Source organism: Zophobas morio, unplaced genomic scaffold, assembly GCF_036711695.1.
Source record: "Zophobas morio isolate AGI-343-1 ecotype UQ-CSIRO unplaced genomic scaffold, CSIRO_AGI_Zmor_V1 ptg000031l, whole genome shotgun sequence".
NCBI lineage: Eukaryota > Metazoa > Arthropoda > Insecta > Coleoptera > Tenebrionidae > Zophobas > Zophobas morio.
This window is the reverse complement of record NW_026972136.1, coordinates 3,946,382-3,965,495: the sequence shown is the minus strand read 5'-3', so window position 1 is coordinate 3,965,495 and position 19,114 is coordinate 3,946,382. Positions and strand designations below refer to the sequence as shown.

The window sequence follows — 19,114 nt, the reverse complement described above, 5'->3', positions numbered from 1 at the left end:
ATGATTGATTGAAAATTTCACCAAAATTAAAAAAAGATGATGAATGGTTTGAAAAAAAAGCCCTTGCGTTATATACAGAAAGTTATGGTCGTTCTTTTCAATTTTAGATTTTTTAGTTTCTCGATTTTTCAATTTTCCATTTCTTCACTTTTTGATTTGCAATTTTTATAGCTTTCATTTTAATTATGTCATAGTTATAATTTTTTAAATTTTTTACGTTTCCAGTTTTACGATTTTAGAATTTTTCGATTTTTCAATTATTGGATTTTCAAACTTTTTCATTTTTCAATTTTTCTATTTCTTCATATTTAATTTAACAATGTTTTAGTCTTCCAATGTTGCAATTTTTCGACTGTACAATTTTGACGATTCTATAATTTTTCGATTTTACAGTGTTTGGATTTTTCAATTTTTCGATTTACAAATTTTTTCGTTTTTTTTTTGTTTTTCGAATTTTAATTTTTCGATTTTTTAAATTTTTTGACTTTCCGAATCAAAAAACTGGAAAAATGAAAAAGTATAAACTGAAAAATCTAAAAACTAGAAATCAAGAACTTGAAAAATTGAAAAATCGAGAAATTAAAAATTGAGAAACTTTAAAATCGAAAAAGTGCAAATATTGTAAAATCAAAATATTGAAAATCAAAGAAATCAGAAAATCGGATAATCCAGAAATCCAAAAATTGCAAAATTGGAAAATCGAGAAATCGAAAAATTAAACATTGAAAATTTGAAAAATTGAATCAATGGGAAATTATAAAATCTGAAAAACCGAAACACTAAAAATTCGATGATCGGGATATGAGAAAATTAAAAAATCGATTAATCGAAAAATTGAAACATCGCAAAAATTCAGAAATCGAAAAATGAAAAATTTTAGATTTCTCGGTTGTCCAATTTTTAGCCTTTCCGATTTTTGATCTTTTTATTTTAAATTTTAGATTTTTTGATATTTCTATTTCTCGATTATGCAATTTTTCAATATTTTAATTTTTTTGTTTGGAGTTTTCTTGTTGATTCCTCGAAAAATGAAAAATTTGGAAATTGAAGAATCGCAAAACTGAAAACCCGAGGAACTGAAAAGTTTCAAAACTGAAATGACAAAAAATTGGGAAATCGAAAAATGAGAAAATTGAAATATCGAAAAATGCAAAAACTGAAACATCGAGAAATCGGAACATCAAAAGATCGAGAAATTGAAAATTCGTGAAAAATTGAGAAATAGAAATATCGAAGAACTGAAAAATTGAAAAATCGAGAAATAAAAAATTGAGAAGTCAGAGAATTAAAATTTTAAAATCGAAAATCGAGAAGACGAAAAATCGAATGAACGACAAATTTGAAAAATTGAAAAATAGACATATCCAAGAAGTGATAAGTCGAAAAATCGAACAACCGGGAAATCTAAATTCTCAAATCTTGGGTTTTAGATTTCCCGGTTGCTCGATTTTTAGACTTTCCGATTTTTGATTTTTTTTTATTTTAAATTTTAGATTTTTTAAATTTTGGATGTTTTGATATTTGTATTTCTCGATTATGCTATTTTTCAATATTTTAATTTTTTTGTTTGGAGTTTTCTTGTTGATTCTTCGAAAAATCGAAAAATGAAAAATTTGGAAATTTAAGAATCGCAAAACTGAAAAATCGAGGAACTGAAAAGTTTTAAAACTGAAATGACAAAAAATTGGGAAATCGAAAAATGAGAAAATTGAAATATCGAAAAATGCAAAAACTGAAACATCGAGAAATCGAAACATCAAAAGATCGAGAAATAGAAAAGTCGTGAAAAATTGAGAAATAGAAATATCGAAGAACTGAAAAATTGAAAAATCGAGAAATAAAAAATTGAAAAATCTGAAAACTGAAAATTCGAAAAATTTAAAAACGAAAAAATCAAAAATTTTAAAATCGAAAATCAAGACGACGAAAAATCGAATGATGGACAAATTTGAAAAATTGAAAAATAGAGATATCCAAGAACTGAAAAGTCGAAAAATCGAGCAACCGGGAAATCTGAATTCTCAAATCTTGGGTTTTAGATTTCTCGGTTGTTCGATTTTTCGACTTTCCGGTTTTTGAACTTTTTTTAATTTTGAATCTAAATTTTTGAATTTTTCGATGTTTTGATATTTCGATTTCTCGATACTTCAATTTTTCAATATTCTAATTTTTTTATTTCGATTTTTCTTGAAGTTTCTTAATTGTTTTCTTGTTAATTCTCCGAAAAATCGAAACATGAAACATCAGAAAATTGAAAAATCGAGAAACTGAAAAGTTTTAAAACTGAAATGACGAAAAACTGGGAGATCGAAAAAAGGAAAAAATTGAATCATCGAAATATTGAAAAATTCAAAAACTGAAACATAGGGAAATCGAAACATCAGAAGATTCAGAAATAGAAAACTAGTGAAAAATCTAAAAATCGAGAAATAAAAAATTTAAAAATCTAAAAACTGAATATTCGAAAAATTTTATTAACCGAAAAATTGAGAAATCTAAAAATAAAAAAATTTAAAAGTTGAAAAATCTAAAACCGAAAAGTTGAAAAATCGAATGATCGACAAATAGAAAAATCAATAAACTAAAAAACTAAAAATTTACAAATTCGAAAAATCGAAAAATGGAAATATTAAAAAACTGAAAGGTCTTAAATTTTGGGTTTTAGATTTCTCGGTTGGTCGATTTTTCCACTCTCCGATTTTTGAACTTTTTTTAATTTTGAATTTAAATTTTTGAATTTTTGAATTTTTCGATGTTTTGATATTTCAATTTCTCCATACTTCAATTTTTCAATAGTCTAATTTTTTTATTTCGATTTTTCTTGAGGTTTCTTAATTGTTTTCTTGCTAATTCTTCGAAAAATCGAAAATGAAAAATCAGAAAATTGAAAAATCGCAAAACTGAAAAATCGAGAAACTGAAAAGTTTTAAAACTGAAATGAGGAAAAACAGGGAGATCGAAAAAAGGAAAAAAATGAATCATCGAAATAATGAAAAATTCAAAAACTGAAACATCGGGAAATCGAAACATCAGAAGATTCAGAAATAGAAAACTCGTGAAAAATCTAAAAATCGAGAAATAAAAAATTTAAAAATCTAACAACTGAAAATTCGAAAAATTTTAATAACCGAAAAATTGAGAAATCTAAAAATAAGACATTTTAAAAGTCGAAAAATCGAAAACCGAGAAGACGAAAAATCGAATGATCGACAAATTGATAAATCAATAAACTAAAATAAAAAATCAAAAATTTACGAATTCGAAAAATTGAAGAGTAGAAATATCCAAGAACTGAAAAGTTGAAAAATCGAACAACCGGCAAATCAAAATTCTTAAATTTTGTGTTTTAGATTTCCCGGTTGTTCGATTTTTCAACTTTCCGATTTTTGAACTTTTTTAATTTTGAATTTTAGATTTTTGAATTTTTTAATATTTCGACGTTTTGATATTTGGATTTCTCGATACTTCAATTTTTCAATATTTTAATTTTCTTAATTGTTTTTTTGTTAATTCTTCGAAAAATCGAAAAATGAAAGGTCAGAAAATTGGAAAATCGCACAACTGAAAAAAGGAGAAACTGAAAAGTTTTAAAACTGCAATGACGAAAAACTGGGAAATCGAAAAAAGGAAAAAATTGAATCATCGAAATATTGAAAAATTCAAAAACTGACACATCGACAAATCGAAACATCAAAAGATCCAAAAATAGAAAACTCGTGGAAAATCGAAAAATCGAAAAATAAATAATTAAAAAATTTTAATAACCGAAAAATTGAGAAATCTAAAAATAAAAAATTTTAAAAGTCGAAAAATCTAAAACCGAAAAGTCGAAAAATGGAATGATTGACAAATTGAAACATTAATTAACTTAAAAATCAAAAATTTACAAATTCGAAAAATTGAAAAATAGAAATATACAAGAACTGAAAAGTTGAAAAATCGAACAACCGGCAAATCTAAATTCTTAAATTTTGTGTTTTAGTTTTCTCGGTTGTTCGATTTTTCGACTTTGCGATTTTTGAACTTTTTCAATTTTGAATTTTAGATTTTTGAATTTTTTAATTTTTCAATGCTTTGATATTTCGATTTCTCATAGTTCAATTTTTCAATATTTTAATTTTCTTAATTGTTTTTTTGTTAATTCTTCGAAAAATCGAAAAGAAAAATCAGTAAATTGCAAAATCGCAAAACTGAAAAAAGGAGAAACTGAAAAGTTTTAAAACTGAAATGACGAAAAACTGGGACATCGAAAAAAGGAAAAAATTGAATCATCGAAATATTGAAAAATTAAAAAACTGAAACATCGGGAAATCGAAACATCAGAAGATCGAGAAATAGAAAACTCGTGGAAAATCGAAAAATCTAGAAATAAAAAATTGAAAAATCTAAAAACTGAAAATTCGAAAAATTTTAATAACCCAAAAATTGAGAAATCTAAAATAAAAAATTTTAAAAGTCGAAAAATCTAAAACCGAAAAGTCGAAAATTGGAATGATCGACAAATAAACTAAAAAATCAAAAATTTACAAATTCTAAAAATTGAAAAATAGAAATATCGAAGAACTGAAAAGTCGAAAAATCGAACAACCGGGAAATCTAAATTCTTATATTTTGGTTTTTAGATTTCTCGGTAGTTCGATTTTTCCACTTTCCGATTTTTGACTTTTTTACTTTTATTCCATTTTTTTTGAAATTGTTTAGCCATTAGAAGGGGTATTTTTTACATCCAGCAAAATTTCGAGATGACGTCATCTATTTTTTGGAGAGGATAAACAGATAAACTTTCATTAACGATTTACCATGTTTATAATAGACTTAAAACGTCAATTTTTACGATTTTGCGTGTAGTCGATTTTTTAGGTTTTCCATTTTTTCATTTTTAGATTTGTCAATTTATATATTTTTTTATATTTCAACTTTAACAATTTTGCATTTTTTTTATTTTTTAATTTTTCAATTTTTTAATTTTACGATATTTCAATTTATCATTTTTCAATTTTTAGTTCTTCAATTTTTCAACAAAAGGAACAAATATAACCAAACTCAACTTATGAAAAGTTCTAAAGCTGAAAATTCTGGAAACTGAAAAATCCAAGCATTGTAAAATCAAAAATTTTGAAAACAAAAAATGGAAAAATCGGATAGTTGTAAAATCAAAAATCGAAAAATCGAAAAAATAAAAATTTCAAAAATTCCAAAATTGAACAATCAGATCATTGTAAAATCAAAAGTTGAATGATCGAAAATTGGAAAATTTTCTCATTGAAAAATTGGAGAATTTAGCAATTAATAAATTTTAAAAACAGAAACTGAAAAATCGAAAAATTGAAAAATTCAAAATTTAAAAAAAAATGTAGAGAAATTGAAAAATTTTGAAAAGAAAGAAATTGAAAAATCTGATGATGATAAAAGTTGTTCGATTTTTCCACTTTCCGATTTTGATTTCTTTACTTTTAAATTTTTGATTTTTTTAATTTTTGGATGTTTTGATATTTCGATTTCTCGATTCTTCAGTTTTTCAATATTTTCATTTTTGTATTTCCATTTTTTAAAGGTTTTTTAATTGTTTTCTTGTTAATTCTTCGAAAAATGAAAAATCAGAAAATTCAAGAATCGCAAAACTGAAAATGAATAGTTTGAAAACTAAAATGACGAAAAATTGGAAAATCGAAAAAGGGAAAAAATTGAATCATCGAAATATTGAAAAATTCAAAAACTGAAACACCGAGAAATCGAAACGTCAGAAGATCGAGAAATAGAAAACTCGTGAAAAATCGAAAAATCGAGAAATAAAAAATGGAAAAATCGAAAAATAAAAAATGTTAAATGTCGAAGAATGTAAAACCGTCAAGTCGAAAAATGGAAACATTAATAAACTAAAAAATCAGAAATTTACAATTTACAAAATTTGAAAAATAGAAATATCGAAAATAAAGGAGCATATTATAGGAAACAGAACTTTGAGATGACGTCATCAATTGTTTGGAAGGGACGAACACATGCATTTTGTTATGTTCGACTTATGTACATAAAATCGGCGACTATCCTATATATCGATTAATTTAAACTATTATTATCATATATAGCTTTAATAGTAAAAATCTATGGCGTCACCATGTCGTTTTCCCACCGAAAAACAAATCCAACTGGCCGAATGTGTAAAGTTCCAGATAAACATCAATGAACCAGTCTAAATCTGCGAATGTTATCACTCGCGTTATCAGTATTTACAATGTCCTTGGTAAACCAAGAGACGAAACAATAACCCACACGTCACAATCCCGCGAAACTCATCGAATTTTCTCATTCCAGAAATTTCTCAAAAACTCCCGATCGAAAGAAGGCGACCTATCCTTAGCCGACTTCATCTACTACGTCCGGGAACACGAGAAGAACCTCCGCCTCCATTTCTCCCATCTAGACACCAACAAAGATGGTAAGTAAGTCCTTGTGTGCATTCCAATAAACGCCAAACCTAATCGCACATCCCAGCCCGGCCAAATTTCGCTATTTTTACCCGATCTATAAACGCCAAGTCAATGCCGCAGGAAAATCGCAAGTCCAAAGTCCCCCATTTACAATTCAACTACTTGCACTTTATCCATGTTCGTGTTTGAATATTCATCGATCTGGCGACTTCGCCGGTGCAATCCGGATTTCGCCTCTAGATTTTTTCGGCCTCGACATTCGCTCGTCTGGATAATTACCCAATTCGCCGGACCTACACGTGGCGAAGGCACGAGTCTTCGCATTTTCAGCGTGACGACGTCGAGCGCCGGCTTTTTGTCTCGTTAATCTCTGATTGTTTGGCTTCGGCTCAGAATTTGCGTGCTAGGAAAACGAAAGCGGCGTAGATTATATTTAGATGGTCGGATTCGCAAAGATCAAAATAAACAAACAGCTTTCGATGTGTGCAGTTCCAGAGTCATTGACTGGGATAGTGTTTACGTTGTGTGGTTAATCCGGTGGTGATAGCGGTAATTGCGGCGGATTTGTCGACGAAAATGACAGGTCTTTGCGATTTGTGCTTTTTGCGAGTAATTGAGAGCTTGGTAGAAGTGGACGTAGGCAACCACGCATTTCGCTAGCGATTGTCCGATTGTTGGCAATTTGAGCTGCAATTTAAACGCATTTCTTAAATTTTTTTATAGGTTTGGGAAGTTTTCCAACGATTTGGGCTATTTTTGGCTAGCTTGCAAAAATTGCAAGTTGTTTTCGTCACGTTTGGATGATTTACCGAGAATGTGTTGAATTTAATTCCTTAAAATTATTTAAACAAACTTCCCTCACCTTTGAAGCACAGTCAAACCTACAAATTGTTGCTGCAAATTTTATTTTCTTTATGTTGACGTAACTAAATATGTTAATGAAAGTTAAATTATTCAAAAAATGATTCTATAATTTTTATTTGCTTAGCAGAATTTTGACATGACGTCATCCAATTTTTGGTGGGGATGATCCTACAAATTTTGGTTGACAGAAACGGGGACCTACTTTTTCATTTTCTAGGTTTGAAAGGTTGGGACAACATCGAATTAGCCATACGCTAAATTGTTTAACTATTGCGCTGGCGCTCGGAAAGCAAAAATTGATCGAAAGTTAATTGGAGAAATCCTTCCTTGCCTTTGAAGCATAACCAATTCTGCATGCTTGCTAGAACTAGAACGTATTCTGCAATAGAGAATCATTTATTATTTTTCTATTTTAATATTTATTAATATATGTATGTAGTGCAAACATTTTCATGGCATTATTCTGTTTCCCTCGCCCCTGAACCAAAGTCGAACAAATTCTCAAATTTTCTGGAAAGTTGAAGAACCGTTCTTGATTTGATCAGTAAAAAAAAGTTGGTGCCCTGTCCCGGGTTTGATCCCTGGACCTCTCGTCTGCGAAGTATCCGTAGACTACACTGTTGGTTAAAATAAGTATTTTTCCTACTCCAATCATGTTCTGTCAAAAATATTGGAGTTTTCGTTCAAGAAAAACTGTGAAATGGAGTTATTTGATTTATTTATTTCATTTTTGTGTAATTTAGTTAAAATTAGTAAATCTCGGGAACGATTCTGGAAATTTGGTTGTATGTCTTTAATTAGAAATAGAAGAAAAAGTCGAAGGGCAACTCTTTTTTTTTTAATGAAACGTCCTATTATTTTTACATCTTTTCATTGGCCGCTTCTCAAATTTTATAACTATAATTTACTTTTGAAATACCGATGCAACGTTGCTACGTTCTTCCAATTTTCTTGAAATTTTTTACCATTTAGAAGGGTTGACAAAAAAACGCAGTAGGGTTATTTTTAACATCCAGTAAAATTTCGAGATGACGTCACCAATTTTTTGGAGAGGATAAACAGATAAACTTTCATTAGCGATTTACCATGTTGATAATACCTTAAACTTAAAACGTCCATTTTTACGATTTTGCATGTTATCAATTTTTAGGTTTTTCAGTTTTTGCATTTTTCGATTGTCAATTTATTTTTTTTTATTTTTCAACTTCTCTAACAATTTTTCATTTTTTTTATTATTCAATTTTTTGATTTTTCAACTTTGGATTTTTTAATTTTACGATGTTTCAGTTTATCATTTTTCAATTTAGTTTTTCAATTTTTCAACAAAAATAACAAATTTATTCGTACTCAAATTATGTAAAGTTCTAAAATCTCAAAATTGAAAAATTAAACATCCAAAAATTCTAAAGTAAAGAAACCGAAAAGTTTTTTAAATTAAGAAATTGAAAAATCAGATAATTTTAAATTCAAAAATTGCAAAATCGAAAATTGGAAAATTTAAAAATTGAAAATCAAAAATTAAAAAATTTCAAAACAAATATGTGTCTAGAGAAATTGAAAAATTTTAAAGTCAAATTGAAAAATTTAAAAGCGAAAAATTCCAAAGTTTAAAATTCCGAATCTGAAAAAGTGGAAAAATTGTGAGATTAAAAAATTTTAATAATCAAGAAATAGAAAAATTTTAACAAAGATTTTGAAAAATCGGTTAATTTAAAAATTGAAAATCGAAAAATTAAAAAATTTCAAAACAAATATGTGTCTAGAGAAATTGAAAAATTTTAAAGTCAAATTGAAAAATTTAAAAGCGAAAAATTCCAAAGTTTAAAATTCCGAATCTGAAAAAGTGGAAAAATTGTGAGATTAAAAAATTTTAATAATCAAGAAATAGAAAAATTTTAACAAAGATTTTGAAAAATCGGTTAATTTAAAAATTGATAAATCGAAAAATTGGAAAATTTAAAATTGATAAATTTTAAAAACAAATTGAAAAATCAAAAATTGAAAAATTCAAGACTTAAAATGTGTAGAGAAATTGAAAATTTTGAAAAATAAAGAAAATGAAAAATTGGATAATTAAAATAATCAAAAATTGCAAAATTTAAAAGTAAAAAATTCCAAATTTGAAAATTCGAGTAACTGAAAAGATGGAAAATTGTGAATTTCAAAAATTTTTAAAAATGTAGAGAAACTGAAAAATTTTAAAAACAAAGAAATGAAAAATAAAAAATTGAAAATTCGAGAAACTGAAAAATGGAAAAGTTGAGAAATGAATAAATTTTAAAAACAGAAATTGGAAAATCGGAAATTGAAAAATTCAAAGCATTTAAAAATATGTAGAGAAATTGAAAAATCTGAAAATTAAACAGTCAGAAATTGAAAATTTAAAAGCGAAAAATTCCAAAGTTGAAAATTCGAGAATCTCAAAAAGGAGAAAAATTGGGAAATTAAAAAATCTTAATAATCAAGAAATTGTTTAAATTTTAGCAACAAAGATTTAAAAAAATCGGATAAATCAAAGATTGGTGAATCGAAAAATTTGAAAATTGAAAATTGAAAAATCGAAAATTTTGAAATTACAAAATTCCAATGTTGAAAATCGAGAAACTGAAACATTGAAAAATTCCAATCTTAAAAACGTGTAGCGAAATTGAAAATTTTTAAAAACAAAGAAATTGAAAAATCAGATAATTAAACAAATCAAAAATTGCAAAATTTAAAAGTGAGAAATTCCAAAGAGAAACAAAAGATCGACAAATTAGGCAATTCAAAAATTTCAAGAATATGTAGAGAAACTGAAAATTTAAAAACAAAGAAATGAAAAATCAAAAATTGAAAGTCTAGAAATTGGAAAATTTACAATAGAAAAATTCCAAAACTGAAAATTCGAGAAACTGAAAAAATTGAAAAGCTGAATAAAAAATTTTAAAAGCAAATTGAAAAATCGAAAAGTGAAAAATTAAAAATTCCGAAAATTCCAGTTGAAAATTCGAGAAACTGAGAAAATGGGAAAGTTGATAAAAAAAACGTTTGAAAATAAATAAATTTAAAAAACATGTATTGAAAAATCGAAAAAATTTGAAATTGATGAATTTTAAAAACATAGAAATTGGAAAATCGGAAATTAAAAAATTAAAAATTCCAAAAATTACGAAGTTAAAAATTCGAGAAACTGAAATTGAGAAGTTCAAATTTTTTAAAAATATGCAGAGAAATTGAAACATTTTAAAAAGAGAGAAATTGAAAAATCTGGTAATAAATAAAAAGTCAGAAATTGGAAATTTTGAAAGCGAAATATTCCAAAATTGAAAAATCGAGAAGCTGAAAAAGAAAAAATTGGGAGATCCAAAAATTTTAAAAATACAGAAATTGAATAACTTTAACAAAGATTCTGAAAAATTAGATAAATCAAAAATTGTTAAATCGAAAAATTGGAAAATTTAAAATTGAAAAATCAAAAATGAAAAAATTAAAATTCCAACAAATTCCAAAATTGAAAATTTGACAAACTAAAAAAATGGAAAGAAAAGTTGATAAAATAAAACATTTTAAAACCAAATTGAAAAATCGAAAAAATTAAAAATTCCAAAAATTCCAAAGTTGAAAATTCGAGAAATTGAAACAATGGAAACAATTGGGAAATTTAAACATTTTTAAAAATATGTAGATACTGAAATATTTTAAAAACAAATTAAAAAATTAAGAAATTGGAAAATTTAAAATAGAGAAATTCTAATGTTGAAAATTGGAGACTCTGAAAAAATGGAATTTGGGAATTGAAAAATAAAAATTCCAAAGTTGAAACTGAAAACATGGAAAAATTGTGAATTTAAAAATATTAAAAATGTGTAGAAAAACTGAAAAATTCTAAAAACAAAAATGAAAAGTCAAAAATTGAAAAATCAAGAAACTGGAAAATTTAAAATAGAAAAATTCTAAAGTTGAAAATTCGGGAAACTGAAAAAGTGCAAAAGTTGATAAAATAAAAAATTTTAAAAATAAATAAATTAAAAAACTTTGTAAACAAAAATTGAAAAATCGAAAAATTTAGAAATCAATAAATTTTAAAAACGTAGAAATTGGAAAATCGGAAATTGAAAAATTTAAAATTGCAAAAATTACAAAGTTGAAAATTCGAGAAACTGAAATTGAAAATTCAAAGCTTTTAAATATGTAGAGAAATTGAAAAATTTTAAGGAAGAGAAATTGAAAAATCTAATAATTAAAGTCAGAAAATGGAAATTTTAAAAATGAAAAATTCCATAATAGAAAATTCAAGAAACTGAAAAAGTGGAGAAATTGGGAGATTCAAAAATGTTAAAAATACAGAAATTGAATAACTTTAACAAACATTTTGAAGAATTTGAAAAATCAAAATTGTTAAATCGAAAAATTGTAAAATTTAAAATTGAGAAATCAAAAATGAAAAAATTAACATACCAACAAATTCCAAAATTGACAAATTTGAGAAATTAAAAAAAATAGAAAGAAAAGTCGATAAAATAAAACATTTTAAAACCAAATTGAAAAATCGAAAAACTTGGAAATTCATAAATTTTAAAAACTGAAATTGGAAAATCTAAAATTGAAAAATTCAAAACTTTTAAAAATATGTAGAGAAATTCAAAAATTTTAAAAAGAAAGAAATTGAAAAATGTAATAATTAAAGTCAAAAATTGGAAATTTTAAAATTCAAAAATTCCAAAGTTTAAAATTGGAGACTGAAAAAATGGAATATTGGGAGTTGAAAAATTAAAAATTCCAAAGTTGAAACTGAAAAAATGGAAAAGTTGTGTATTTAAAAATTTTAAAAATATGTAGAGAAACTGAAAAATTCTAAAAACAAAATTGAAACATCAAGAAACTGGAAAATTTAAAATTGAAAAATTCTGAAGTTGGAAATTCGAGAAACTGAAAAAATCGTAAAGTTGATTGAATGAAAATTTTTAGAATAAATATTCAATTAAAAAATTTTAAATACTGAAAAATCGGAAAATTTTGAAATTAATAAATTTTAAAACCAGAAATGCGAAAATCGGAAATTGAAAAACTAAAAATTCCGACGTAAAAATTTCGAGAAACAGAAAAATTGAAAAAATCAAAACTTAAAAATGAGTAGAGAAATTAAAAAAAAATAAAAAGAAAGAAATTGAAAATCTGATAATCAATTAAAAAGTCGGAAATCGGAAAATTTAAAAGTGAAAAATTCCGAAGTTTAAAATTCGAGAAACTGAAAAAGTGGAAAAATCAGGAGATTCAAAAATTTTAAAAACAAAGAAATTGAAAAACTGACAACAAAGATTTAGAAAAATCGGATAAATCAAAAATTGGAAAATTCGAAAGTTAAAAATTCGTGAAACTGAAAAAATTGAGCTGGATTTCAAAAGTTCTGTCTATGATGACGACCTTAAACCAATTTTTTTTAATCAGAATTGGGCAATCCTAAAACATTGCCACAAACCACAAGTGGAGATTCATAATATTTGCACATTTTCGATAGGGACAAAATTGTCAGAGGACGCCATCAGGTTTTTAGAGGGGATAAACAGATAAGCTTTCATTATCGATTTACCATGCTTACGATAAACTTAAATCAATTGCATAATTTCAGGGCATTTGATTTTGCAGTTTCCAAAATTTTGTTGTACATTTTTTTTGGTTTTCTAGAAATCTGGATGCCAAAAATAAAAAATAAATAGGGATCGTAGCCATAGAAGCGTTATTTTATAAAATGTAAGTAGGATGTAGGGGAACTAGGGGCTTGTTGTAACAGGGGTAAGTTGTAACACTAAATTTTTACCCACAATTTAAACTCTTTAACGTCAGGTATTTTACTGAATTTAATTCTTGCACCATAAGTCATCATGTCATCACAACCACTGTTCCTTGAGCCAGCGCAGTAAGTGGATGTGTGCACGTGTCTCGTTTTGGCCAAGTGATGTAAAATATTGCTTTAGTAAAATTTGGTTTTTCGTATCAGTTATTAATTAATTTAAAACTTTTAGTTTTGCATGTAGCTCAAAAATTACTCAGCTTTGATATTCCTTACACATTTTGACGCTAAGCCACATAATTTTGACGAAATGTAATTAAATGTAGAAAATTGTGCTACGGGGCATGTTGTAACAATAGCTTTGATGCAAGTTGTAACATGTTACAACTTATCCCAAATTCACTTCTACAAATCTCATACCTAGCATACGAAAAGCGAGCCAAAATTTTGACCTATGCCATATATCGCTTTCCAGATATATTAAGAAAAAGGAAGACAACACTCAAATTTTTAATGTTAACTCTTTTTCTAAAAGTTTATTTCAGTTTTACTAAAAAAAAATTGTATATAATGAAGTGTTGTGTTGATTTTTCAAAAATAAAGTCTAAATATGTATCAACATCAGCTTTATTTTTACTGGTACTACCTGTATGATGGCTGTTACAACTAGCCCCAACCACGGGGCAAGTTGTAACAATGCACTTTTTTTAAGAAAATGCCTGGTGTGAAGTGAAGATGAACAATTTTGACCTTTTGCCTGTTCAGTCCAATAGGGGAATAGTTAGACTACCGATAGATACTTTTATAATGGTCAAACAGCTAATAGATACCAAATTATATTCGCTTTCCTAAAAACTGTTACAACAAGCCCCTCGTTCCCCTACTCTGCAAAATTTTGAGATGACGTCATCAAATGATTAGTGGGGGTAGACAAATTGTGTTTAGTGTTTTACTATCTACATAATGTTTCTGAAATGCCATTTCAAAATTTGTTGACGACTCGAACTGCAAATGTGTGGCATTTGCTATCTCAGAGATTATATAACTAAAATTGATTTATTTATCCCCTCCCAAGAATTGATGACGTCAAAAATTCTGCTGCAAAGCGATGTTTCTTCTGATCCACTGATATTCATTTACATATACACAGAATATCTAAAAGAACTTATATAACAACTTTGAATCTTCGAATTTTTGAAAAATCGGACGATATTATTTTGTCTGATTTTTAAGCAAATCTCTGATATTTATATTCGGAATCAAGTAAAACTATGCATTGGGGAAATTCTGCGGACTGCATGCAACGTCTTGCATAAGCTCAATTACATAATCACCCATCAAATTATCTATTGTTACCTTGTGCAAATATTAAATATCAGTTTTTAACAGGTAAAATCGATTTGGACGAGCTAATCAGAGCCTTCAGCGACCTGGGAATCCCCCTCGACGCGATGGAGGCCAAAAAACTCTTACACAGGTACCCGAAAATTTGTACGTTTCTCTCTTCTCCTCTTCGCTTTCTGTGTGCTAGATTTCGTGTCGTCGCTTGCCTTGTCAGGTGATCGCTTATTCTCCACGTTAACTAGTCGCTATTATGTAATCACAAATCGATCTGTAAACTTCCACAGCGAAATTGATTTTCTCGGCATCGAATTACACATTTTTTCCGTTCGACAGGATGGATCAGGACGGTAGCTTGAACATCAGCTACGACGAGTGGAGGAACTTCCTGCTCCTAGCCCCAAATAGCCAAGATATTCACGAGCTCATCAGGTACTGGAGGCATTCCACGGTGAGTTTTTCGCCAGCGACCTTGACATACTTAATTATGCAATTATAACAGTAGTAAATAAGAAATTGATTTGCGTAACGCTTTCGTGGTTTACGCCAGGATTTTGTTTTGAGCGACGGTTAGTTGATCGCAAAGTTAATTTATGATGGGGGTTTAGTAAATGATAGGTTGTGACGCACAGAGTTTGATTTACAAACAGTGAGTGCATATCAGTTTTTATTTTTAATGGAAAACGTGTGACAATAGTTCGTAGTTGGCAGGGCCGCACATTTTAGTAGATGATAAATAAAGTAGGAACTAGAGTTAGAACGAGGTCACTATTCGCAATTCATGAGAATGTAGAGTCTAGTTTTAATTTGATTTTTTGTTCTTTTTAGTTGTTTTTTTTTATGTTGATGATGACGATTTTCTGTTGCTAATTTTTTTAAGAGTTATATTTATTTCTTTGGTTCGTATGGAACTTTGCCACATTATACATTAAATTAGTTATATGAATGCCGGAACTGTGTTTTTTTTTTGTATCAGGGAGAGTTTTCTAACAGTTGCAAAAAATAAATCAATCTACTAAGAGTTGGGCAAGTCAAGGCAGCACGTTGATAGCTTATCTATGACTGTATTGTTTACGACATTATTTTGGTTAATTGTTGCTAGTTGCCTAATGCCGATTTTTGTTTTATTTTAATTTTTGTTATTGATGTTATCTTTGTTTGTAGTATTGCTCAAAAACTATTTCCATTCGGTTTTTTTTAACGATTGATATTTTTGCTGACGGCATTACTTCTACTCAACATAGTCTTTTGTTGTTTAGAACTCTGTAGAAAACTGGAACCTTGAACAAAGGCATGTTTTAAACATATGAAGTCCATATTTATTCAAATATTTTTTGCTGGGTAGTTGGAACCCATTAACAAATAAATTAAGGTTGTTTGGTGCGCGTGTAAAATGTTATCAGAATGGTTCCATATTATCATATCTAATGAAATATCGAATAGTATATATATACATATTAATACAACTTGACTAGAAAACGTGTAAACAGTGGTTTAGACCGAAATTTGCGACAGTAAAATTTTCCAAGAGGGTCAACGCGTTAGATTTTTGATTCCTCGTTTTTAATTCTTTACTTTTTCGATTTCTCAACGAAAAGAGCAAATTTATTCAAAGTGAAATGATGAAAAGTTTAAAATCGCAAAATTTTAAAATTCGCAAAATCCAAAAATTCAGAAATTCAAAAAAGTAAAGAAATTGGATAATTAAAAATTGAAAAATGCAGACGTCGAAAATTCGAAAACTGAAAAAATGGAAAAATTGAGACATTTATAAACTTTTTAAATTGAGAAATTGTCAGACAAAATCTCTAACAATTTATGAAATGAAAAAAATCAGCACTTGAAAATCGAAAAATTGAAAAATTAGAAACTAAAAATTTGAGACGTAAAACTGAAAAACTATAAATAAAAAATTCAAAAACCGGAAACTTCAATACATAGTCGAAAAATCGAAAAGTTGAAAAATAAAAAGTTAAAATATCTAGAAATTGTAAAAATGAAAAATGAAAAAGTCGAAAAATTGTTAAACCGAAAAATCTGAAAATTTTAAATAGAAAAATTCTAATCTTGAAAATTGGAGAAACTGTAAAAATGGAATATTGGGAATTGAAAAATTGGGAATTTAAAAAAATAAAAATCCGAAAAATTGGAAAATTCATGAGTTGACAAACCAAGAAACTAAAAAAAAGAAAAATTGGAACGACGAAAAATTACAATGTGCCTACAAAATGAAAATTCGATATTTCAAATTTTTGAATTTTTCAGTTCATTGTTTTTTAACTTTTACGATTTTACAATGTATGGATTTTTAGATTTTTCAACGTTTAAATTTTTTAATTTTCCGTTTTTGTAATTTTACGAGGTTGCAATTTATCGTTTTTCGAATTTTCCAACACTTAAATTATACATTTTTTTCATTTCTTTTTCGATTTATAATTTTTAAAATTCTCGTTTTTAATTTTTCATTTTCTCGATTTTTAGTTTTTCAATGTTTCAACAAAAGGAATTGATTCAAACTCAAATAATGAAAAAAATTTTAAATTCGAGAAACTGAAAAATCGAAGAATTGAAAAATTCGACAATTTTAAGAATGAATAGAAAAGTGAAAAATGTTAAATATAAAGAAACTGAAACATCGGATAATAATTAAGAAATCAAAAATTGGAAAATTTAAAATTTAAAAATTCCAAAATTGAAAAAATTCGAAGAACTAACAATGGGGAAAATGAGAAATCCAAAAATTTTTAAAAAGAGATTGGAAATCAAAAATTGATGAAATAAAAAAATCGAAACAGACAAAAGTTGGAAAATCGAGAAATTGAAAGGAAAGATTAAAATATGTAGAAATATGTAGATTTTTCAGTTTTTAGGTTTTTCATTTTTAAAGTTCTCGTCTTTAAGTTTTCGTTTTCTCGATTTTTAATTTCTCAATTTTCCAACACAAAGAAATTATGAAAAGTTCAAAAATTGAAAAGTCGTAGAATTGGAAAATTAAAAATTGAAAAATTCTAAAATTAAATATTCGAGAAACTAGAAAAACTTAAAATCGAAAAATTCAAGTGGGTATATAGAAATCGAAAAATTTATAAAACGGAATAATCGAGCAATTGAAAAATCGAAAAATTGCAAAATCGTAAATTTGAAAAATCAAAACATTTCGGATTTATAGTTTTTAAAGTTCTCGTTTATAATTTTTCACTTTCTCTGTTTTTAGTTTTACAATTTTTCAACAAAAGGAACCAATTTATTCAAACTGAAATTATATTGTTCTAAAATCTCAAAATTGAAAAATTCCAAAGTTGAAAATTCGGGAAATTAAAAAATGGAAGAATTGGAAAATCGGATAATTAAAAAATCAAGAGGAAAATTTTAAAGTGAAAAATTGCAAACTTGAAATACGAGAAACTAAGAAATGGAAAAAAATTGAGGAATAATTAAAAATTAAAAATAGAAAAATTAAGGAATTGTTACATCAAAACAAATTGAAAAATTGGAAAAATTTAAAACTGAAAAATTCTAATGTTGAAAATTCGAGAATTTGCAAAAATGGGAAAAATGAGAAATTCAAAAATTTTTAAAAAGAGATTGAAAATTCGGCTAATTGAAAAATTGAAAACTCGATAATTAGAAAAACAAAAAATTAAAATAATATCTGGAAGTCCAAAAAAATTTTAAACAAAAAAATCAAAATTGCAAATCAAAAAGTTGAAGAAATCGAAAATCGAAACACTCAAAAACTTGAAAATTCGAGAAACTGAAAAAATGGAAAAAATGAGAAATAATTAAAAATTAAAAGTAGAGAAATTAAAAAATTGTTACATAAAAAAAATTGGAAAATTGAAAAAATTTGAAACTGAAAAATTCGAAAGTTAAAAATTCGAGAATTGCAAAAATGGGAAAACGATAATTATAAAAATAAATACGTAAAAAAATATGTAGAAGTAAAAATTTTAAACAAAAAATGGAGTAATTAAAAAATCGAAGAAATCAAAAATCGAAACACTCCAAAGTTTGAAAATTCGAGAAACTGAAAAATGGAAAAAAATTGAGAAATAATTAAAAATTAAAAAGGGGGGAAGTTAAAGAATTGTTACATAAAAAAAAATGAAAAATTAAAAAATTTAAAATTGAAAAATTCTAAAGTGAAAAATTCGAGAATTTGCAAAAATGGGAAAAATCAGAAATTCAAAAATTTTAAAAAAGAGAGAAAAATCGGCGAATTGAAAATAAAAAATTGAAAAACTGATAATTGGAAAAACAAAAAATTAAAATAATGTCTAGAAGTCAAAAAAAATTTTAAACAAAAAAAATCAAAATTGCAAATCAAAAAATTGAAGAAATCGAAAATCGGAACACTCAAAAATTTGAAAATTGGAGAAAATGAAAAATTGGAAACATTTAAAAATGAAAAGTTCCAAAGTTGAAAATTCGAGAAACTGAAAAATGGGAAAAACTGGAGAAATAATTAAAAATTAACAAGAGGGAAGTTAAAGAATTGTTACATACAAAAATTTGAAAAATTAAAAAATTTAAAATTGAAAAATTCTAAAGTGATAAATTCGAGAATTTGCAAAAATGGGAAAAATGAGAAATTCAAAAATTTTAAAAAAGAGATAGAAAAATCGGCTAATAGAAAAATTGAAAAATTGAAAAATCGATAATTGGAAAAACGAAAAATTAAAATAATATGTAGAAGTCAAAAAAAAAGTTT

The 19,114-nt window shown here is 26.3% G+C and overlaps 1 protein-coding gene across 3 annotated transcripts in view; it reads left to right on the top strand.

Annotated features, from left to right (window-relative positions):
- The window catches only part of LOC135139182 (mitochondrial adenyl nucleotide antiporter SLC25A25), a 63,435-nt gene that overhangs the window by 13,319 nt on the left and 31,002 nt on the right, over positions 1–19,114 (top strand). The window contains exons 2-4 of one of the 3 annotated variants that reach the window (XM_064069302.1): positions 6,313–6,436; positions 14,452–14,539; positions 14,740–14,854. In XM_064069302.1, coding sequence (XP_063925372.1) covers positions 6,313–6,436; positions 14,452–14,539; positions 14,740–14,854 — 327 coding nt within the window. Of the gene's footprint in view, positions 1–6,312; positions 6,437–6,932; positions 7,012–14,451; positions 14,554–14,739; positions 14,855–19,114 lie in introns of those variants that run through there. The other 2 variants (XM_064069303.1, XM_064069304.1) reach the window with 2 other exon arrangements.